Source organism: Girardinichthys multiradiatus, chromosome 1, assembly GCF_021462225.1.
Source record: "Girardinichthys multiradiatus isolate DD_20200921_A chromosome 1, DD_fGirMul_XY1, whole genome shotgun sequence".
In the NCBI taxonomy this organism is placed as follows: Eukaryota; Metazoa; Chordata; class Actinopteri; order Cyprinodontiformes; family Goodeidae; genus Girardinichthys; species Girardinichthys multiradiatus.
Window position 1 is genome coordinate 15,703,968 of NC_061794.1, and position 25,329 is coordinate 15,729,296.

At 38.9% G+C, this 25,329-nt stretch overlaps 1 protein-coding gene across 3 annotated transcripts in view; it reads right to left on the minus strand.

Annotated features, from left to right (window-relative positions):
* Window positions 1-25,329, minus strand: part of soga1 (suppressor of glucose, autophagy associated 1) — a 133,064-nt gene that overhangs the window by 46,665 nt on the left and 61,070 nt on the right. For all 3 annotated transcript variants that reach the window (XM_047364780.1, XM_047364786.1, XM_047364773.1), the window contains exons 5-8: window positions 7,379-7,441; window positions 3,417-3,584; window positions 2,169-2,322; window positions 985-1,552 (exon numbers count right to left, since the gene is read on the minus strand). In XM_047364780.1, coding sequence (XP_047220736.1) covers window positions 985-1,552; window positions 2,169-2,322; window positions 3,417-3,584; window positions 7,379-7,441 — 953 coding nt within the window. The remainder of the gene's footprint in view (window positions 1-984; window positions 1,553-2,168; window positions 2,323-3,416; window positions 3,585-7,378; window positions 7,442-25,329) is intronic.

The following is a 25,329-nucleotide window of genomic DNA, read 5'->3' on the forward strand; positions in this document are numbered from 1 at the left end:
TCTATGATTTTCTGGGCCAGGTTATTTTCCAATGCTCTGGGAACCTTGTTTAGGCACATGGTATCATGAAGTCTTTGAAATAACAGGACATGGTAAATAGAAATCTGTTTGAAGTTCTTTCAGCAGGCTAATGCTCCAAAACCTATCAGCAAATGAACAGAAATAATTCACCAGACATAAAATAAACCTTCTTCCAAGCTAACTTAGTCCCCAGACCTAAACCCTTAAAAACCTTAAGAAAGGTGCATAAGAGAAGTCCCAACACTATGGATGGTCTAGAGAGATTATTTAAAGATGAATGGACAAATTAATTCCCTCTGTATGCTCCAAGCTAGTGAGATGATAACAGAAAAAAAGTGTTGTCCTGTTCCAAAAAGGGGGTTGTACAAAGTATCACCAGCAAGTGTCCCAGTTTTGATTTTGTTAAAAACAATTATTTCTTAACATGTTTTTTTTCTCAATGAACAACTGTACTCAAAGGGTATTTTTTACAGTATTTAAAAAATTACATTACGCTACTGCAATACCAGACGTATGCTACATCTTCACAGAGGTTGCCAACTGTCAGCTTTCTTATGGATTTCTGTCCATGATCTTCCAAAAATCTTAACTGAACTATTTTTTACTATTTTTACAAATATCTGCACAAAACATTTTTGGCGACTGATTCTCACCTGAATCTCCAATATTACTTATATAAAACTATATTTCTATCCAAAGATGCTGTTATGGTTATCATTACAGATTATTGGTTATAGGTTTAAAATCAATACTACAGGTTCAAAATTGTCACAAACATACATCATGAACGAATTTCTACCAATAACTATGCCTTGACTGCACAATTGTAGACAAAAACTGCCGTCAGAAGCTTATTACTGCATGTTACTATAGTTTCACCATAACTTGCGAGAGACACAGTAGACCCACAACAAACTTGCCATAATGCTGAAAGAGGAGGTGGAAAACTGCATTTAAACGTACCTGAGAGGTAGGCACTCAGCTGAGTCTCCAGCCTCTGCATCTGTCTCTAAAGCCAGTCTTAATGAGGAGGAGGAGGAAGAAGAAGGAGCATGATAGGAGGCCAGATCACAGCGCTGCAGGTTGGACAAGAGCACGCGGTTCTCATACTGCAGTTTCTTCACTTTCCCACTCATCTCTCCAATCTGAAGCCTTGCCAGTCTCAGCTCCTCTTCAGGGGTTGGGGTGTCGGTGCTGATAAGCACAGCCCCGTCTTGTACTGAGTGCGAGTGGCTGTCATTCAGCAGCCCGTCTGACAGAGACATGAATGACTCGGAGGATAACGCAGATGTTGCAGGTGGGAATTCAGATTTATAGCGATTTATCTCATTCATCAGCAGTTTGTTCTGTTCCTCCATCTCAATCAGAGATCTTCTCAGCAGCTCAGCTTCCTCCTCCACAAACTGAAGGTGCCTCTGGAGCTCCATGATGTTTTCTGATGAGGCCCCTCCACCAAGCACCATGGCCCCTCCTGTGAGGCCAAGCCCTGCCCCTGGAACACCACCAACACTAGAAAGTTCTTGAGGCCCATCTAGGAATAAAGACACGTCATATGTTTCAAAAACATCTAAAAAACTCAAGGTGAAATTCAGAAGGAGGAAACATTTAAGATTTATTGTAAAACATTCCAATAAGTTGAATGTTGACTAACTTATAGAATTCAGATTAAAAAGACACATTTAGCATTTTTGCTAAACACAGAACCTCTATTTTTTAGGAAAAAAATGTGAACAAGGAGAAGGCATAACATGTATTTAATAAAAATATATGAAATATAACAAACAATATCCAGGCTAGCTGTTTTGGTTTGATTTTTCATAATTAATTAAGATAAACTAACCAAAGAGAAGCTAACACAAACCAAGTTAAGCTAAGCTTATATAAGGTAAGCATAGCTAAACCTGGAGAAGCTAAGCTCAGATAAACTGAGCCAAGTCAAGTTAAGTGGAGCTTCAGACATACTGAAAAAATAAGATATTTAATTCAGTTAAATCTAAAGGCTGAATTACTAAATTCTGTCTATCATGGTGCTAGGTGATACACAATACCTGGGGTTCTGGGCTTCAGAGGTTTTTCTGTGTTCTTCTATCAAATGGTCTCACAACTCACGCCTCAGTTAAACAGTATAGAGCTATAAGACTAACTACCTTGTGTGCCCTTCATTTCGTCCATCTCTGCTCGGAGTCCCCTGTTCTCTACCTCCAGCTCCACGATCCGTCGACTCAGCAGGTTGGCCTCCTCCTCCACTAGCTTTAGGTGAACTCTGACCTCAGCTTCTCGAGTGTGCGGGGAGTCAGCAACCTGAGAGGAGTCAAACAGGGCAAACTTAGAACCTTTTAAGTGTTTTTTTCCATTGAGCTGTTATCTGTACCAGTTTTGACCTGTTAAACCATGTTAAGAAGGATGTCAAAAGAAGTACCCAACTCTTTTGCCTTTTTAGATAGTTTTAAAGTTTTTATAGAAAATCAAAGTTAATACAGTACGTACAAGCACAAACAATCACAACTGTAGGAAAAATCTGTTTGATAAAGTAAAAATATTTGAGTTTGATATAATAGTGTTTTGTTGGTTTTTAAAGCAATGCAAGTTTCCTTCTGCAGAGTTTTCCCAGGCATTTCCACCAAATGAAAAATCACCAAATGAGCCGTTTGAGAGTTTTGTGGGTAGAAAAGGAATGAAATAATTTAAAACTATAATATGGCAGTGCTATAATTAGACTGTTTAATAGACCACAACTGTCAGAAAAGAGGCAGCATAGTGATGATGTCTTTAAGATATTTCCTACACATTATATAATTAGAAATTCCAAACTTTTCCAGACGCAACTATCCATTCTTCTCAGTATGGATGAAGGACACAATTACATAAGAATGGATGGGAGGCAAGACACAAAGGCGGAGGGAGAGCAGAAAAAGATGTATGGACACAGGGAAGGAAGGAAAATAGGGCACACTGAAGGAAGGAAGCTTACAAGGGAGGAATGAAGGAATGGATGACACACAGAAGGAAGAAAACATACAAGGAAACAAGAAAGGAGGGAAGACACAAGGATTGCTAGGAAGGAAGGATGACATAAGAAAAGAACAAAACAAAAGCACAATGAAGGAAGGACAGATGAAAGGACATTTAGACATTTGAATGAATAAAGTCTGGAAAAACAGATTTATTTTATTATTCTTATTTTATGTTTCCATACTTATTCAGACCTCAAAAACCCTAAAATCTATACTGTTCCAGACTGCTAAGGAAACCAGTTTTAATGATTTCCCCCCAAAGAAAAACTGAGATCTACTGATGAATTTACTATCCTTAATGGTAACAATTCATCTCACATAGAATATGTTTTGTGTTGTACAGGTAGCAGCCTTTTAAGTCTTTGTGGTTCATCCTCTCACCTCCTCCACAGTGAGCGAGGTGTTGACGTCTCCGTATAGTGACCTGTACTTGGCCAGCTCTTCCTTCATGGCCTCGCTGTCCTTCACCAACTTGGTCAGCTTCTTGCACATCAGGGCCGACTCCTCTTTGGCAAAGTGGAGCTGACACTTTAGGTCTGAATTGTCCTCCTGGAGTGACGGGACAGAGGGAAAGAAAAGCACTGAGACGACAATGACACAAAGGCGCTACAATCCAAAGAGACTGGTGCATTCACAAATGTTATGAGCAACTCCCAATCATTTATGTTTCCATCTATAATTATCTGACAGATATATTACTGTTCTCTGTAGGTAATGAGTGTAATTATAAAAATGTAATACTAATACATCATTTACCAAAACTGCTAAATCAATTGTGGTTTTGGTACATTATATGTGTAATGGAAAATTATTTAAAAGCCCATGGAACATCACAGTTGAGTGCCTTAAAGAGAGAAAAGCATTTCACTCAGTGTGTCCTGTTATAGAGAGGTTAGAGGAGGCGGAACAGAGAACCCGACACGACAGACTTACACAAGTCAGTGAAAGCTGAGCAAATGCCTGACCATGCAGAGCATAAAAACAAGCTGACCGGTCAGATCACTTCAAGCACAGAGTTGCTCGGCTTTGAATCTGTAACATTTAAAACTGATAAAATAAAGTCCTGATGTGAAGAACTTGACGGTCTTCATAAATTTTTGTGCTTTTTTTAATGCTTTCAGACCAGTGTTTTCACATCATCTTGGATGGCAGAGAGAGAGAACTTAACTCTAAACTTTAAAACAAGGCATTTCCAAAGCTCTGTTTGACCAACATTTGGACAGAAGCCACTAAATGCTAAGGTCAGAGTCATGCTGTGTTTGTATTTTGTTTGAATTAAAGGAATAAAAATCTCTTAGAGAGCAGAAAAACATCGGCAAACACACTCATTAGTGGTTTCCTTCAGACGTCATCTATCGTCTGCAGAGAATATTTACAACCTCACTGGCTGGAGAAACATAAAAGGGCTCACAAACTGGTGAGGAACCAACTTCTTTCAAAGTGGAGGGAAAACTTTACACTTTCAGATAACAGGGATTAGCTACAGCCTGTGCTGTATGAGGTGCTAAACCTTCTAAAAACGTCTGAAAAAATTTGTATTACCCCACTGAGTTGTCTACAAGACGTGGATTTTTCATAGACCCTATGCTAACATGTTAAAACTATTTACAAGTGAAGTAGGTTCGATGTTTTTATGAAACACCTTGATTGGTATAACAACACATAGTCCAATCGTTGAATTTATTAAATGAATGTTTAACTTTTATTAATCAGAAGACGAAAAACAAAAATCTAATAAAAAGTTGCTTTCTTCTACTGGATGCATAAGTAGGTGACAACCATGTGTTAAAAAAAAAGTTGTTTCAAAGAAGCATGTCTAATGGTCAAAACAGTCAACACAAAGAAATGCTTCATAGAGACCCTACATCTAGTCATCCCATCTAGTCATCCCTGCTTTAAGGATGTTTCATACCAGCTTTGACTACCAATGATTTAAAGCCATGGTTCTCAAACTGTGGCAAAAGCACCAATGGTGGTACTTGGGCTGCCTTTAGCAGTACTCAGAAACAATTTTTATTTGTTCGGTAAATAGGGTTAGCGATGGGGTTAGCGGTTAGACGCTGTCTATTCATGCTGACTTTCATTTACCTCTGAGGTCGAAACTTGAATCTGGGAATGACATCAAACCCAACTTAACCATGATCAATTTCCAAGTTTGGAAACCAGTAGGAGAATGAGTAAAAACAAACCATATAATTAAACCATATTTTTTAACAAATCAAGCAATGTCAATGTGTTTGGTTGTTTTCTTTTTTTATGACATAAAGTACATAACTATCGGAGATTTCAGCCTTTTAATATTATTTATCTTCATGGCAATGTGTGCTTAACCAATGGGGACAAGAATGGCTGAACTGACCTGGAATCATAATCTCACTAAAAACCTTTTCAGTCTTGATCATAAATGCATCTTTCTCTGCACCTAAACTCTGCTCTTGCTACAGCTGACCTCAGGTGACCGCGTACACACATTCCCCAGAAGCAGCTCTGTGGCAGTGTTTGTTTTACAGCCTGTGGAGCGATTCCAACCACATTAAACGAAGCGAGGGCAGCTGAATTTACAGCCATTTATGGTATGTGGTCATGAAGGGGGAGCCAAGGCATGTCTTAGCAGCACAGTAGAGACAGCGGTGAAGAGAATTACTTGCAAACACTCAACACATTTCTTTCTGCTGGGTTTTTTACCTTTTCTTTTTGATCTGTTAACCACAGCACACACATGCTGGGATGTTTCAAAGAGGGTCAGGACTGTGTTTGTTACTGTGAATTCTGACTTTAATGATAAAGAGTGAGTCTGATTTTGAAGAAGTTGAGGAAAACCTGTAGTTACACATTGTAGCTACAGGTGCTGCAATGTGTTAAAGACTGCGCACAACATTTATGGACAGAAGGTGTGTGATTTCCAGTAGAAACCAGTTAAAGACAACACAGCCGTGGGTTCTTGCACAAAGACATATTTATCAAACATGCAATCTTGTGTGACAGTTGTGATTTGTGGTTCTGAACACCCCAACACAAGGCATCCTAAAGACTACAAATAAGTAATTCTGCACATTTCTGTAGTCAAAACATCAATGTAAAAAGTGCAGTTTCTCAGCTGCTTCATTTAAGCCAAATATGTCTGATTTCGTTTTCTTAATTTGTGATTAAGAATTGATTAGTTGTTCTGCTCAGGGATGCTAAGTCATATCAAGTCCTTTCTCTGTCTGACGAAAACTAAATAGGAATGTAAAGGTAAAGATGCACTGAGAACTCAGTTTGTTAGCGAATGCCTGACAAGGTCTGATTGACCAATGAAAAGTTATAATCTTTTTCCGACCAGTGATGCCTAGGTGCTAAAAGGTTGTGGTCTGTGGAAGAAGACCCAGTTAGCTACTTTCACAACCACTGAAGGGCATTTTCGTTTTATACAAAAAGTTGAAAACATCTATATTTTGAAATGTGTTATTTAAAGTTCTAAAAGAGAAATCGGAATCTGCTAAAACTGGAAAATGGAAATCAGCCTCAAAATCTCTGATTGGTGCATCTCAACATACTTTAACAAAGTTAGGTTTTTTTTTGGAAAACCCTGCTTAATCGAGTTAATATATATTTTCTATAAATGTGCTAAACCCATGGAACTGCATTTGTTTTTATTTTTGGTTAGGATAATTACATGATTGTAATAATTACAAACCCCTAATGTATGTAATATGATACAAAATAAATACAGGGAAACATGTTTTGTTAAAAGCATCACACAAACAGACAATCCTTTAAAAATTAGACTTATCTGAAAATTGCTTTCTTGTATCAAGCTTTGAACTGATAAGCATTCAAGCTAAAGTTACCTTAGTTGACGCATTATAAGCATTTAGACAGCAAACTGTAACAACACATGTGATTTTATATAAAGTAAAATCTTTAATTTTAAAGTCAACATTGTTCTGTCATAACAGCTCAATCAGCTGGAGTGACAGACCTTGTTCACCAAAAAGCTAATTTCTGGGGAGGTGAAAGCTACCTACGTTGTCCCCAAAACCTATACCCACAATCAGATGGTGTTCATCATGTTTTTACTTTCAGCTGCACTTTTAAACTGCATCTGCTGATATTATTACAAAGTAGTGCATGGGAGAAAAAAAAAAACAGCATGACCTTTCTGGAAACTAATTTACGTCTTTCACATCTTTCATTCTGTGGTTTGTATGGATGCATGGTGGATCAATTTATGTCTCTCTCTCCGGGTTTAAGTGTCTTTTGCTGCTCAGACAGTGGTGTGTTTCTCTTATCGATTATTTGAACCAGTCAGAGGAGAACCCCCTAGCAGTGTGTGTGTTTCCCTGTGCCAGTTAATGCCTTACCTGCGGAGCAGGCTTCTTGTCCGATTTGTTGCTGGTTCGTGCTCCTCTTTTCTTCTGGGAGTTCTGCAACAGAGACAGAAAGGCATTCTCATTAACAATGCATTGCACCTCTTTGATTGTTAAGACTAAAATCGGTCAGAAACAAGAAGAAAGTATTGAGCGGGACAACAGCATACAGGCTGCTGCTTTCTTAAAAAAATATTTTCCTTTTTTATTTTCAAGGTCTTTTATTAGAGACTAAGGCATGCATTTCAAACATAAATCTTTATTTGTTTTTTATTTGAATTCCTAAATACTGAACCTTCGTGAGTTATTTTCATAAACTGAGGCAACACAAATTGCAGCCTACAAAGAAGAACTAAATTTACTTTAAAGTCACTTCAAAGCCGACCCATGATCTCAACTGTCAGATTTCTCACTGACATCAGGAATTACCATTTCTGGTACCTACACCCTCCCATATATGAGACAGTTCACTATTTTATCATTTCGTTTTGAAAGCAATGCTAAAACAGTACATTTAACTTCATACTGAATCTTGAAGCCCTTTTGCATCTTAAACACCTTAAAAAGAACCGTTGGACGTTTTGAAAATGGTGCTCAGTAGAAGGTGCAGTTGGCTGAAGCTGAAAATTTAACAAGGGTTAAATTGATCAAACAAGTTTAAAAAAGAAAAAAACAATTATATTTTAATTAAATAACAAAATATAAATCTATGCTAAGTTTGCTCTTATGTATTTTTTAAAGCTGTTTAAGCGAAATGTGAATCAGACAAAATTTGCACTGTCAAATCACAGCTTTGCAAAAAATTGAAATTGACCTCGAAGTTGTGAACGGTAAATCTTTAAACAACAGTAACTTGTCTCAATGGCTGAGGTGCCTTCATGTAACATATGTAGCACTCACATTTACAAGCTTGAAATTTCTCTTATCTCCTAGAAGAAGTACCACTTTTGTGTTAACGTGATGTTAAAAAATATCTCTACTTCAAGCAAACCACAATGAGAAACAAAGGCTTAGTTGGGCCCTGGATATAACGTCATTGCTATGGCAATCAGTCCCAAGGTGTTCTTAATGACTGCAGGTGTACTGATAAGAGTTTGGATTACAGCACTGAGGTGGAGGTAAGGACTACAGAGACACACACATCATCTGTTCATCCAAGCATCTGTTCTGCCCAGTGAATCAGACCCTCATCAATCTTCATTGCTCCTCTTAAGAGGCAAAACCAGGCCTTCCTCATGCAAACACACATACGCATAGACACACACACACACACATCCGTGTTTTACTATCTTTATGAGGACTTTTCGGTTACTTCCATTGACTTCCATTCATTTTCCTTGATTTTTAGTGCCTAACACTAACCCTAACCCTAACAATAACTCAATTCATACCCTAGTCCTAAACCTAACCCCTGTCCCAAGAACGGAATTTGAAAAAGTGAGGACCAGGAAAATGTCCTCACTTTGTCAAAATGTCCTCACTTTGCGATAAAAATACGAAAAATGGTTCTCACTCAGCAACAAGTACAAGAACACACACACACACACACACACACAGAGTAGACTCTGCAGTACAAGTAACCAAGCTTATCTGGCTCAGCCTGTTTCCATGGAAACAAGCTACTCTCTCTGTCTCTCCCTCCCTGCCGTTCTTGCCCTCTGGATCAGATCAGCAACAACAAAAGAAAGAATAGAGAGAAGGATGGAAGGTTACACAAAAAGAATGGTGAAAAACTGTTTAAATTACAATGTAAATATACAATATAAAGTTAAAATAAACCTACTTCACCAGTCCAAGCAGCAGAGATGCTTTTTTTTTGTAATTTCTGTCATGATGGATGGCAGTACTAAATCGGCAAAAGGGGTATTTGTCTGATTCTCTGTCTCTCCATCACTATCGACCTTTCCTCATCCCCTCGTCGTACTGAAGGCCATTTTCCAACCACTTTATTTTCTATCTCCCGCTGGGGTGCCGTCAACCTCACCCATTCCCAAACCCACTCTGATACCAGGTTGTCAGTGGGCAAACGGGCTATTAGTGGCTCTAAACCGATCAATAGGACCCCCCTGATAATGGAGCCATCGATTCTGTCTGCATTCGCACCGGAACTGTTGGGTCCGACTCTTAGCTCAGCAGCTTCAGCGGGACTCTGGCAACAAATGGAAAATGGCTGCTGGACATGCTATTAGACACACTAATATATTTATTTAGATAGAGCTATCATGGGCTGCAGTTAAGAGACTCAGCACCTATGGTTGTCATCAGACTTTAGGTCTGGTCTTTGACTGAAACATTTTAAAACATACATGCTTTGATTTAAACCATTTCAACCTCCACCTCAGTCTCAAGTCGTCTGCAGCCTCTAACAGTTTTTTTTTTCTTTCAGAATTGCCCTGTATTTAGCTTCATTAATCTCCCCATCACCTCTGACAGCTTTTCTTCCCCTTCTAATAAAAAAGCATCGCCACAGCATGATGCTGCCACCACCACGTGTCATGGTGGGATGGGTACGTTTGGGATGGTGTGTGAGAAAAATGCAATTGTGTGGTCTCATCTGACCAGAGCACAGTCTTTCACATGTTATACTAGTAGATCTGTTTCATTCTGTCTAAATTACTTAACATCTGAAGTGAGTAACACCTGTCTAATGCTGTAAAACAATAGTTACATTTTTAATTTTTTAGACCTTTTTGACACTGACGAAGAAAATGTAATGAATCTAACATGAAGGATCCTTCTTAAAATAATCACTTTTTCCTCACAGCTTTTCATAAATATGCTAGGTGTACTTGGAACTGTCCATTATTTATCATGTAGAAGCCACACACTGTGACCAGAACCCCGCTCTCATATTTCTGAGATCTGCGGTTACTCTGCAGATCTACAGTTACACTGCCGATGAGATAACAAGTTGACCTAACGTGCTATCTGATAAGATATTTAACAGCTTCTGACGGCCCCTCCTCTGTGCTATTTCAACAGTGGCGAGCCATCTATGGAACCATTACAGCAGAGATGGTGATGAAAGGAGAGATGGACAGCGCTGGAAAAACATGGGCAGAAAGAAATGCAGATGTATAGGAATAAAAATAGACAAAAAAAAACCTGTATGACTGAACTTGTGCGGTGAAAAAAAATGGAAATTTTACAAATGACGAGTCAGAAAGCAAATAAAACGACAGAGTGAGAAAAAACGTGGCATAATAAGAATTAATTCCTCTGTCATGAAAGAAGAATTGCAGCAGTGAGGAGTCTCCTTCCTCCAATGTCATCTGGTCTGCACCTTGACCAGCCATAACACACAGGGCAGGGCAAGATCAAGCAAACTGGGGGACCAGACAAAACTCCCAGAGATATATAAGGAGGACAGTGAAATATGTTGACAGGGAATCATAAAAGACATGGCCAAAGCAGAAAAGCTATGCAAAATCTCAGAATATGCAAATATTACAATGATCAATCTACAAAATGCAAGAGATTAATGCATCAACATAAAGCAGCACCAAATATTTAAAAATATTCAAGCAGTCAAAACAAGAAAGAAATATAGGGAAAATAAAATCTTCTACACGGGCTCTTTAGTAAGATATTCAGAACCATTTAATTGAATGGAGTTTTTTCTGGTCTGAGTGAGACAGACGATTTCTGAAGAGAAGAGTTATGGCTCGTCTGACTGGGAGTGTGACAACAGATGAGAATCAGTGTGATGGAGAGGAAGCAGAGCAGAAATCAGATTTTATTTCATTATACAGACACCTGAACCAACCAGGCATGAAATCCAAAGAGTGACACGCAGGGGGAACAAAACCTTTAGGTTTGAATTATACTGTTAGTTGATGGGTCCAACATGCTTTTTTTCATTATAATTACAGTGGTTTGAATAAAAAGAATCATACTCACTGAACTTTTTCACTTTAGTCACGCTACAACCACAAACTTCAAACTTTTCGTGGGATTTTATGTCACAGATCAAAACATAGTAGTGTATATTGTGAAGCTGAAAGAAAATGACTCAGAGCTTTCAACATTTTGTTTTATAGACAAAATAACATCTGAAAAGTATTCATCCCTACTGAGTTAAAATCAGTAGGGAAGTATGTCTCTTACTGTTTTGTACGTCTAGAGACATAGAAACATATGTCCATTTTTACTTAGTCAAATTGGATAGAAAGCACCTGTAAACATCATGTTTCAAGTCTAGACACAGATTCTTAGTTGGTTTTAAGTCTGGACCATTATAACACATAGATGTGGCTTGTTTTTAGCTCTATCAATCTTTTTATCAACTCTATTCGGCTTTCCACTGGCTCAGCTCCTAGTTGGTGCTAGGAAAGAACCAGCTTATTGCTACTAGAGCTTGAGTTTGTGGTCATGGTAATGGAAATAACTGGTTTTAAGAAGGAACAAGACTCTACTATGTATTCTTCTAGGATTCCTTCAGGACTGCCCTTTATTTGGCATCTATCCAACAATTTTGACCAGCTTCACTCTTCCTGCAGTATCCCAACCAAGGATGGGCTATTTTTGTTTTGTTTTTAGTTATCAGGGAAAAAATGTCTCATGATACAAAATTGATTTATTGCCATAATGATAAACTAATGGAGTTGTCTGCAAAAAAAAGTTTGGTTGGAATTATTCTATTATTTGGTGGGTGTCTTAAGACCATTCATGAATGTCAATATATAAAACACTATAATTAAATGCAATTATTTTGTGCTGATTAGTGTTGTTTGTAGGGTTCAGACTACAAACAGTGACATTTCTATTGCTGATGAAGACTGATGAGTACCTTTTATCATAACGTTTATTGTTATTACAACAAATTCAACAGAATACTGCAATAAAATTCAAATTCTAAATCTGTAATCCTCACAGCATAATGCTGCCACCACCATGTTTCATTGTAGGGACAATGTTTTTAGGGTAATGTACCGTGGTAGTTTGTTGCCACACATTTTGCTTTGCATGAAGGTAAAAAAGTAACATTTTGGTCTTTTCCAATTGAAGCATGTTTTTCCATGTTTCCTGTGTCCCTACATGGCTTGTGGCAAACTGCAAACAATATTTCTAATGACTTTCTTTTAACAACAGCTTTCTTGTTGCCAGTCTTCTGTGAAGGCCAGATTTGTGGAGTGCACAACTAAATGTTGTGTACTCCTAAACTAAACTCACCAACCAAAGGTAATATGTGAAAGCATTAGATATTCCTTTTCATTAGTCTGGACAATAATGGAAGATATGACAAACCACTGATTTGACTTTTTAATAAATAGATTACTCTGCATGTCCGTAAATTATTTCTGAGAGAAGAAAATGTCTGTGCATGTGGAGATGGTGCAAAAACAAAGATTATTAATGCAGCACACTCACACACACTCCATCTTTGTCTCTTCCAAGCGAAGGCCCAGTCTCAGAAACAGAACACCAACATATCATCATTACCCTTAAACACAATGGGACAAAGATTCGCCACAGTGCAACCCACAATGGTTGCATAACCAGTGTGTTTGCTGAATGTGACTGTGTCTGTAAGATTAAACTGGATGGTAGCAGAAAGAAATGAATGATTGACAGATCAGAGGCTACGGTGATAATTGGACCACACTGTCCATTACGGAGGTGCACACAGAACACAGAAAATCAAATAATGTAAAAGGATTAAATGAATATGTTTGGAAAGGTTGTGGATTATTATGTGTTGGGGGAAAACAATCCCATACATTAATGACAAAAACCCTGTCACTTTCACCATAAAGGGATTAATTAGCAGCACAAAAACAGACATGTTTAAGTGACAGTACACTGTGCACAAACCCTATTTATTCTAAGTTAAAGATATTAACAGTTGTTTGCAGGCAGAGCAAAGCAGCTCAGAGCACATCCGAATGGAGCAGATAAGAGGGAAGCAACACCAGAGTTTTCCAAAATCCCCACGGTGCTCTGCTCATTACAAAACACACACACACAGACACTCCGTCTCCATACTCAGCGCCTGACACACAGTTCGTCATATACCCATCCTGCTAATGCTGAGGTGGGAAATAATCAACCAATTTGCTATCAGCTCTCTGAACATCAGATCACTTTGTATGCTGCAGGAGTCTGAACAAAGGACAGAAATAAAATAAATCTGTGCTTTCTACCATTTGCCTGCAAAATACACCATGCGGTGGTTTCATAGTGTTCTATCATGATGAATGTTATATATCAAATTAACCACTTAGCAAGCAAAGCAACTGTGTTGAATTGACTTAGCCTTTTGTCAACCCCATTTTTATGAGTTTTGCAAGAACGAGATTATGGCAATAACAAAATGGGGTAATGCAGCAATGCTGACTTTATAGAAAAAAGTTAACGAGAAATGCAAGAAAAACTACATCTGGTTGAAGTTGAGAAAGCTGCACACAAGATTTTGTTAACATACCTTTCTCTTTGGTGAATTGCAGTAATTCCTGCATGAAGTATCGATTTAAGATTATAGAACTATTTAAAGAGGTCTTGAATAAAACACGTCAACAAACCTGAGAGCAAGGAGTATTATGACCCCAAGAGGTAAAAGTTAAACATGTCTCCGGGTGAAGTGCAATGAGTTCATGTTTGGGTTTTATTTTTGGCATTAAATGCTCTGAAGCAGAAATAAAACAATTCCTTCTGTGTTCTCATCACAGGGGCGAAGGTGTGAAGGTAGGGGATAAAAAGATGGAAATAAAAGATGAAAGAGCTCAAACATGAGGAGAAAACTGGGGGGAAGAGGAGTGGAGAAAAATGAAAACTGAGTAAGTGCATTATGTTAAGAAGAAAAAAGACCCACAGACAGAAAAATATCCATCCAACCATCTCTTGTTACTATTATGTCTGAGAGATAAGGCTACAGCCTGACGGACAGATGGAGATAGTTACAAACAGGGTTTCCATTTTTAATTTCCATTATTTTCTAATAACGTTTTAAGCACTTTTTATACAATTCTGGTAATTTGAATACAAAACAATAACTTAGACAACTTTTATTTTCAGCATGTTCCAGAAATCATGAAAACAACGAGAAATTGTTGTTATATTTGTTGCTATTTTTTGGCATCTGGACTTAGATCAGCTCTACTTTAACATTCATCATTGCTTAGATCTTGACTGGCTGAGATCTATAATATATTTTGTCTGTAAAAATAAAATCTGTATAAATGCCTTGTTCAGATCCAGCTTAAAAGTCTGGAAACACAAATATTTTTTCCATACTCAATGTTTTTTATCTCACACTTACCCAGTAATGGGAACTGTTAAACTCAGATCTCACACTTTTCCAGACTTTTTGAGACAATGGAGAAAGACTGCATATAAACAAGGTCTTTCCTCAACAAACATTTAGCACAAAGCAAATCTGAACAATCTTCATTGTGCAAAAATAATTATTCAACTTAACTGAGAATTAGCCTCAGTGAGCATACAGCAACAGCTAATAGTGTTGTTCACATTCCTGTTATCAGTCTATTATAACCAATTTTCTGGGTTTTCCCACCATATCTTTAGGAAAAAAACAGCAATTCAACAGCAAAGTAATTCAGTTCACACTGTCTTGTGTGTGTATATAAGCACAGCCAAAGCCAACATGGCGAATGCCCAATTAGCATCACATTAGCATAGCAGAGCAATAAAGACACACGGGGCTAATAGGAAGTGGATGTGGTACCCTACATGTAAGATATTGTTCCTGGTACTTTCATTCTCCCCATGTAATCACAGACTTTCTGAAATATGCAAATAGAGGATAAAAAAATAAAAGGTATACAAGGAGGCAGAAGAGAATAATTTCAATGGAAAAAAAAGAAGAGGCCAGATGGGACGTTTCCTTTGTTATCAGAAGCACCGCTGCTCACTTCCAGCCTCTTTCGTCAGTCGAAAGATTCTGTTTGTCTGCCAATAAGTGTGTGTGTGTGTGTGCTTAGCAAGGCAGTGTGTCAGTGGGTGACCTTGAGCAAATTAACAGATTTCAAACACATTACAACTGCTTTGACTGACGTGGGTTTAGCGGCTATATATGTTTGGGGAAATCTATTGTTTTTAAGCATGGCTAAGGTTTGTTAAAAGCTGAAAAGAACAAAAATGAGCTAACGGGGTGATAATGATGTGTACATCTTTGTAAAAATTGAAACCACTTCATCTACTCAGTAATTATTCGATCCTTTTTTTTGGCCTTTAGCCCCAACATTTTAGCATGGGGGACCCCAATTGCATCAAATAATAAGTGAACAAATACTGACCAAAAAATGTGACTAATTAAGAACAAGAAATAAATGCATAAATAATTCTTTACACCAATAACAAAGAATTTATGCATTTGTTTTGAGACGTTTTATTAAAAATATGATATAATAATCAGTGGCGATTGCTCTAAGACTGCAAGGCCTAAAATGTCAAAAAACAAGTGATCAAATATATACTGTTGTGTGTACATGTCATTGACGAAATATGTGCTACAACGCGCTCAACTTTTGTTCAGAATCAGCTTCTTATCACTGGTAACGACAAGCCTTTCCTCTCACTCATTCCCGCAGCTTCACAGTGCTTTAAACAGTGAGTTCAATAGCAAAGCAAAAATGCTGGGCTTTGTCCCGCCCATCGGACGCTCAGCGTCTCTGGGGATCTATGGGGCAGTCCCAGCTGCAGCGAACCGAGACAAGTCATTGGATAAATGTTGGGCTTTGTCCCGCCCATCGGACGCTCAGCGTCTCTGGGGGTCTATGGGGCAGTGGGCTGGCCTCGGCTGGCCTGGACGCTCAGCTTCTGCCTGATGATTGGATGATCTGTCTAAGGCTGAATCCCTTTTTGATTGACAGCGAAATGAGCGAATCGGCGATCTTGAAATTGAGGTTCCCCTCCTTGAAAGACCAGCATCCGCCACTGATAATAATATAAAAGGTGAAAGCTCCCCTAGATACATTTTGCTAAGTTAACCAGACTGAGTCTAACATGTGTATGAAGTAAAAACAAAACAAAACCTTGCAGGAACCTTACACTAAAAAAGGCAAATGTAACCCATCTTAAAAAGCAAACAAATCATTTGCTGCAACCAAATCTTCTTCAAAATGATAAGTGTTCTCTGACTCAGGTGAGCAAACATTTTTAATGTTCCATCTTTTTGAGTCTCCGGACTCAGTTTAGCTCCTCAGCAGCATGGACCTATGCAGAAGGAGATGTCAAGAGGGACTAGTCAACCGATCAGAGGTGGATTTGGCACAACAAAAGAACTGCATCATATTGGGCAGCCAATTAACAATTGATCTCAATTATTTTTACAAGAGACCTTCTTTAGACATAACTCATGACTGGTGCTTACTAATTTTTAATATGTAAAGTTTTTTTTAAAAGTATTATTTAAAAAATGTAACACGATACATATAAGAAAATGTTTGTGAGCATATAAACTAACATATACTTGTCATATTTTGCAGATCTTGAAAAGCCATCTGTGCGGAACATGAGGTTATTTTGACTAGACGTAAGTGCGAGGAACATTTTGAAAGGATGTTGAGAAAAATAGTTATTTTTTCTAATTAGATTTTAATAAAGACATACTATAAATAATTGTTTATTCATTTATGTTGTTGTGAAGCTTTTGGTACTCTATAGCTCTGAGGCATCTTCCTTATCTTTCACACTAGTGTTGCCAAATTTACTTTGTGACTGCTAACCAGATGTCTTCAGATAAAAAAGACCAGGTTCAATAAAGTTGTTTTAAAGGGTCCGTTCTTTTTTTTTTTTTCTTTTACGCTCTGTAATTACAGCTTTCGTACCTTTTTGTTCCTTTCTGGGTGATAGTTAATTTTTTAGACTTTGTTTTATTTAATTGGGAACACAGGATTAACATTAAACTCTAATAGAATAAAGATGCACTGCAACAGATTGTAGCTTCTTAGGTAATTTCCGTCTGCAGTCCCTGTGGCAGGTAAGAAGAGAAAGAGAAATAGACATTCGATTGAAAGGAGAACAAATAACTTGAGAGGTGGATGTGATAGATCATGTAGGATTTGAAAAACTAAACCCACATCAGCAAAAGTGGTTATGTTTTCAAAACTTTACGTCTTATACTGTATTTGTTCAGTATATGGCAATGAGGATCCAGTCGTGTCCTTTTTTCCATGATTCTGAGAGCTTAATTAAACAAAGGTGTACGAGATTTTAAGGTTGTCTTATTTGCTTGTGACCAGTATTATACAGGTCCTTCTCAAAATATTAGCATATTGTGATAAAGTTAATTATTTTCCATAATGTCATGATGAAAATTTAACATTCATATATTTTAGATTCATTGCACACTAACTGAAATATTTCAGGTCTTTTATTGTCTTAATACGGATGATTTTGGCATACAGCTCATGAAAACCCAAAATTCCTATCTCACAAAATTAGCATATCATTAAAAGGGTCTCTAAACGAGCTATGAACCTAATCATCTGAATCAACGAGTTAACTCTAAACACCTGCAAAAGATTCATGGGGCCTTTAAAACTCCCAGCCTGGTTCATCACTCAAAACCCCAATCATGGGTAAGACTGCCGACCTGACTGCTGTCCAGAAGGCCACTATTGACACCCTCAAGCAAGAGGGTAAGACACAGAAAGAAATTTCTGTACGAATAGGCTGTTCCCAGAGTGCTGTATCAAGGCACCTCAGTGGGAAGTCTGTGGGAAGGAAAAAGTGTGGCAGAAAACGCTGCACAACGAGAAGAGGTGACCGGACCCTGAGGAAGATTTTGGAGAAGGGCCGATTCCAGACCTTGGGGGACCTGCGGAAGCAGTGGACTGAGTCTGGAGTAGAAACATCCAGAGCCACCGTGCACAGGCGTGTGCAGGAAATGGGCTACAGGTGCCGCATTCCCCAGACCTGGGCTACAGAGAAGCAGCACTGGACTGTTGCTCAGTGGTCCAAAGTACTTTTTTCGGATGAAAGCAAATTCTGCATGTCATTCAGAAATCAAGGTGCCAGAGTCTGGAGGAAGACTGGGGAGAAGGAAATGCCAAAATGCCAGAAGTCCAGTGTCAAGTACCCACAGTCAGTGATGGTCTGGGGTGCCGTGTCAGCTGCTGGTGTTGGTCCACTGTGTTTTATCAAGGGCAGGGTCAATGCAGCTAGCTATCAGGAGATTTTGGAGCACTTCATGCTTCCATCTGCTGAAAAGCTTTATGGAGATGAAGATTTCATTTTTCAGCACGACCTGGCACCTGCTCACAGTGCCAAAACCACTGGTAAATGGTTTACTGACCATGGTATCACTGTGCTCAATTGGCCTGCCAACTCTCCTGACCTGAACCCCATAGAGAATCTGTGGGATATTGTGAAGAGAACGTTGAGAGACTCAAGACCCAACACTCTGGATGAGCTAAAGGCCGCTATCGAAGCATCCTGGGCCTCCATAAGACCTCAGCAGTGCCACAGGCTGATTGCCTCCATGCCACGCCGCATTGAAGCAGTAATTTCTGCCAAAGGATTCCCGACCAAGTATTGAGTGCATAACTGTACATGATTATTTGAAGGTTGATGTTTTTTGTATTAAAAACACTTTTCTTTTATTGGTCGGATGAAATATGCTAATTTTGTGAGATAGGAATTTTGGGTTTTCATGAGCTGTATGCCAAAATCATCCGTATTAAGACAATAAAAGACCTGAAATATTTCAGTTAGTGTGCAATGAATCTAAAATGTGTGAATGTTAAATTTTCATCATGACATTATGGAAAATAATGAACTTTATCAAAATATGCTAATATTTTGAGAAGGACCTGTATACAGTAGGAGAAATGTGACATGATTAGAGCATAGTACAAGATTTTAAATGCCTCTAATGTAATAGTTTCTGATTGATCTGAAGGTTGCGAGATTATATCCCAGAGTGCATTTCAATCTTTTTACATGTTATTTTGAAGCTGAGTGTTGAGTTTAGAATAGCACCCAGGAATTTAAATTCTTTACGCTGTCTATGATTTCTCCCGACATTGGCATTTGGATAGTTCTTGTTTTTTTTTTTTTTTTAAATCCATCCCTGCTGTTTTCCCAACATTTAAAGAAAGACACGATTCGTTGAACCAGGTTGAAATTTTCTTGGCATTCATTTTATTAGCATCCTTCCCATGTGTATAGATAACTGTATCATCTGTGTATATCTGGATCTTTACATCTGCTTCACATAATAACAGGAGACAATTTGCTTACAATGTAAATAACAAAGGACCTAAAATAGAACCTTGTGGTACTCCCATGGAGCGAGCTCTTGTTGGTGATATGCCCTAATTTATATGCAAACACTGGAAGTGACCAGACAAATAAGATTTTATCCAGTTCACAGTACTTATGGACAGCTTTTAGCTGATCAACTTAAAGACAGGTATTGATTGGTTGAATGTACCAACAGTTTTGAATAAATCTAAGAACACAGCTCCCCATCCCGCACCTTTGTCCAGATTTAGTTTTATTTCAATAAGATAGCGGCACTCAGTTTGAGTTGAGTGACTTATTTCTGAAACCACACTGCATTGGGTGCAGAAGGTTTTAATTTATGGAAAAGAGCGGAACATCAAGAAACTGCTGCATTGAGAAAAACAAAGTAATCAATGTTACAAGGTCTGGTAAATGTTAGATGCACTGAGCTGCTCAAAGTTGCAAGAACACTAAAAGACTGCATGAAAAATTTCTATACGTATTTAAATACCGATACCGAATTAAAATCAATACTTAAAATATTTTTACTCTTTTTGAGTGGTTAAAACAAAAAGGTCCAATGAGCTCGGAGAGAGGGAGGATAAAGTACGGATCAGACTTTATTTTATTCATATTTAATGGTCTCACCTCCTCTATTCTGGGGAGCAAGCCATGAATGCAGCATCCATTTCCATCCCCACACCTCCCTTACAAATAAATGGATCAGCAACCACAGACCATGTATGTTGCCGTGACGACGGCTTCTGCAGCCTGTCGCCAAAGCGCCCGGTTGGAAGCACATTAATGAGAAGACAGAAACAGGAAGAGGAGGTAGGAAAGTAAATGAAGGGGGGAGGGCGGATGAACAATAAGCAGAAAGAGAGAAGGAAAGAAGGGGAAAGAGGAGGATGGAAGGAGAGACAGAATAAAAGGAGGAGAGGAGGGAAGGTGCACCGAGTTGAATCAAAAACAAAGAAAGTCAAGAGTCAGAATTTTTGTTTGGATTTAAAAAGGTCCTGGCTTTCTCCTCTAGTATCCTACTTTGTTATTTTTTTTCTCTGAAAATGGCAGAGCTAAATCATCTGTGTGGTTCTCCGGAGAGCAATCAGCTGAACCCCATATACATGATGAAACATCAACAGCAAACTGGTAATACACTCTACACATTCAGTGTTTTGATGAGACACAGGCCATAAATAAAGAAGAGGATCATGAATAGGATTGTCACAACAATATAACACATCCTCAAAATAAGCTGTAAAGTCAATATTGACATAAATTGAATTAAGGAGCTAATTGGAGGCTGTAAAATATTTACTACCACACTTCCTATTTTTTCCATCAAGCTTTCTCCACTTCTTTACACCAGGAGACAAAATAAACAGTATTCTTCTGGGTATGTTTAGACATAATTTAAGTTTTACAGCAGGGTAATGTGAGACTTTCACAAGCATGATTTACTGTTTAATATCACTGCACATATTGTAAACATGTAAAGCCTTTATGGCCTCTGGCGATCCAATTTTATCATTTTTGTGAGAATGAGCCAGACAAAAAAACTGCAAAGATTATTCATGATCCTCAAAATCTGAATTTCACCCATACCAAACAAACAAAAATATCTGATAATAATGAACAAATAATCCCTTTTACAGCAACATTTACAGATAGCATATTTTATTCTTTAATGCCATGTGATAAGTATATTTATTTATAAATGTATCCATATTGCTGCATTGCCATTAGGCTGTGGAATGACTATAGGTTGAAGGTTAGCAGGTTTCCAAGACATCTGGTATGTCAGTGCCCCTGAATAGTTTAGTTGAAGTATTTATAGCATTTAAACTTACTTTTAAAAACAATAAAACAGCATAAAAATATTTTTATTGGCATCACAGCAATCAAACCCTTCTTGTAATTGCCGACCAGCTTTGTGCATGTATCTTTGATGATGAGCTCCAAGTGTTTTAGTGTGGAAGGCCTCCCTTTAGCTTTCTCCATAGATTCTCTATCACATTCAATATATATATTCATCCATGACCTATACTTGCTTGAGGGGCTGGTGCGTATCTCACACTGTCATTAGATGTACAGGTCCTTCTCAAAATATTAGCATATTGTGATAAAGTTCATTATTTTCCATAATGTCATGATGAAAATTTAACAGTCATATATTTTAGATTCATTGCACACTAACTGAAATATTTCAGGTCTTTTATTGTCTTAATACGGATGATTTTGGCATACAGCTCATGAAAACCCAAAATTCCTATCTCACAAAATTAGCATATTTCATCCGACCAATAAAAGAAAAGTGTTTTTAATACAAAAAACGTCAACCTTCAAATAATCATGTACAGTTATGCACTCAATACTTGGTCGGGAATCCTTTTGCAGAAATGACTGCTTCAATGCGGCGTGGCATGGAGGCAATCAGCCTGTGGCACTGCTGAGGTCTTATGGAGGCCCAGGATGCTTCGATAGCGGCCTTTAGCTCATCCAGAGTGTTGGGTCTTGAGTCTCTCAACGTTCTCTTCACAATATCCCACAGATTCTCTATGGGGTTCGGGTCAGGAGAGTTGGCAGGCCAATTGAGCACAGTGATACCATGGTCAGTAAACCATTTACCAGTGGTTTTGGCACTGTGAGCAGGTGCCAGGTCGTGCTGAAAAATGAAATCTTCATCTCCATAAAGCTTTTCAGCAGATGGAAGCATGAAGTGCTCCAAAATCTCCTGATAGCTAGCTGCATTGACCCTGCCCTTGATAAAACACAGTGGACCAACACCAGCAGCTGACACGGCACCCCAGACCATCACTGACTGTGGGTACTTGACACTGGACTTCTGGCGTTTTGGCATTTCCTTCTCCCCAGTCTTCCTCCAGACTCTGGCACCTTGATTTCCGAATGACATGCAGAATTTGTTTTCATCCGAAAAAAGTACTTTGGACCACTGAGCAACAGTCCAGTGCTGCTTCTCTGTAGCCCAGGTCAGGTGCTTCTGCCGCTGTTTCTGGTTCAAAAGTGGCTTGACCTGGGGAATGCGGCACCTGTAGCCCATTTCCTGCACACGCCTGTGCACGGTGGCTCTGGATGTTTCTACTCCAGACTCAGTCCACTGCTTCCGCAGGTCCCCCAAGGTCTGGAATCGGCCCTTCTCCACAATCTTCCTAAGAGTCCGGTCACCTCTTCTCGTTGTGCAGCGTTTTCTGCCACACTTTTTCCTTCCCACAGACTTCCCACTGAGGTGCCTTGATACAGCACTCTGGGAACAGCCTATTTGTTCAGAAATTTCTTTCTGTGTCTTACCCTCTTGCTTGAGGGTGTCAATAGTGGCCTTCTGGACAGCAGTCAGGTCGGCAGTCTTACCCATGATTGGGGTTTTGGGTGATGAACCAGGCTGGGAGTTTTAAAGGCCTCAGGAATCTTTTGCAGGTGTTTAGAGTTAACTCGTTGATTCAGATGATTAGGTTCATAGCTCGTTTAGAGACCCTTTTAATGATATGCTAATTTTGTGAGATAGGAATTTTGGGTTTTCATGAGCTGTATGCCAAAATCATCCGTATTAAGACAATAAAAGACCTGAAATATTTCAGTTAGTGTGCAATGAATCTAAAATATATGAATGTTAAATTTTCATCATGACATTATGGAAAATAATGAACTTTATCACAATATGCTAATATTTTGAGAAGGACCTGTATACAGTACAGACCAAAGGTTTGGACACACTTTCTCATTCAAAGAGTTGTCTTTATTTTGAATATTGTAGCTTCAAAACTATGAATTAACACATGTGGAATTATATACTGAACAAAAAAGCGTGAAACAACTGAAAATATGTCTTATATTCTAGGTTCTTCAAAGTAGCCACCTTTTCCTTTGATTACTGCTCCGCACACTCTTGGCATTCTGTTGATGAGCTTCAAGAAGTAGTCACCTGAAATGGTTTTCCAACAGTCTTGAAGGAGTTCCCAGAGATGATTAGCACTTGTTGGCACTTTTGCCTTCACTCTGTGGTCCAGCTCACCCCAAACCATCTCGATTGGGTTCAGGTCCGGTAACTGTGGAGGCCAGGTCATCTGGCGCAGCACCCCATCACTCTCCTTCTTGGTCAAATAGCCCTTACACAGCCTGGAGGTGTGTTTGGGGTCATTGTCCTGTTGAAAAATAAATGATGGTCCAACTAAACACAAACCGGATGGAATAGCATGCCGCTGCAAGATGCTGTGGTAGCCATGCTGGTTCAGTAAGCCTTCAATTTTGAACAAATCCCCAACAGTGTCACCAGCAAAGCACCCCCACACCATCACACCTCCTCCTCCATGCTTCACGGTGGGAACCAGGCATGTAGAGTCCATCCATTCACCTCTTCTGCACCGCACAAAGACACGGTGGTTGGAACCAAAGATCTCAAACTTGGACTCATCAGACCAAAGCACAGATTTCTACTGGTCTAATGTCCATTCCTTGTGTTCTTTAGCCCAAACAAGTCTCTTCTGCTTGTTGCCTGTCCTCAGCAGTGGTTTCCTAGCAGCTATTTTACCATAAAGGCCTGATTCACACAGTCTCCTCTTAACAGTTGTTCTAGAGATGTGTCTGCTGCTAGAACTCTGTGTGGCATTGACCTGTTCTCTAATCTGAGCTGCTGTTAACCTGGGATTTCTGAGGCTGGTGACTCAGATAAACTTATCGTCCGCAGCAGAGGTGACTCTTGGTCTTCCTTTCCTGGGGCGTTCGTCATGTGAGCCAGTTTCTTTGTAGCGATTGATGGTTTTTGCGACACTTTCAAAGTTTTCCCAATTGTTCGGACTGACTGACCTTCATTTCTTAAAATAATGATGGCCACTCGTTTTTCTTTACTTAGCTGCTTTTTTCTTGCCATAATACAAATTCTAACAGCTGTCTATCAGCTGTGTACTGTATCCACATCCTGCACAACACAACTGATGGTCCCAACACCATTTATAAGGCTTGAAATCCCACTTATTGAACCTGACAGGGCACACCTGTGAAGTGAAATCCATTTCAGGTGACTACCTCTTGAAGCTCATCAACAGAATGCCAAGAGTGTGAGGAGCAGTAATTAAAGCAAAAGGTGGCTACTTTGAAGAACCTAGAATATAAGATTTTTTGCTCAGTATATAATTCCACATGTGTTAATTCATAGTTTTGATGCCTTCAGTGTGAAGCCACAATATTCTTAGTCATGAAAATAAAGGCAACTCTTTAAATGAGAAGGTGTGTCCAAACGTTTGGTCTGTTCTGTATATATTGATGATCTTGGCTGAATTTAGACATCTTACGGTCTCTAAATCCTCTGAAGAAGGTTCACTTTTTTAGATCTCTTTTCAGCCCAAAAGTGCTAAGGTGGATCGTGACGCAGTGGTAGTCCTTTTGGATTGCCGCTGATTTCAAGGTTTGTTCCTGAGGTGTCTTCTGTTACTTGAAAGACTAATGGCTCCAGTTCAGTTGTTTGGGGGATGGCAGATTAATATAGCAGGGTACATCACTGAGTGTTGGGACCCACAGCCATGGATTTCAACATTAAACTCTGGTACGGACTCTTCTGGAACTTTCAAAATAAATTGCATTTAACTGACTTCCAGCAACTGAGGAAAGGGGGGTAGCAGCAGACTTCCCATGATGCCAATGTCTGAATAAGAGCACCCCCTCTCCAACAAGCCGACGCTCTTTCCACACGGCCTCTAGTGGGACCGGTCAGGGGAGGCCCAACTCGCTGATGTCTCTTTGCT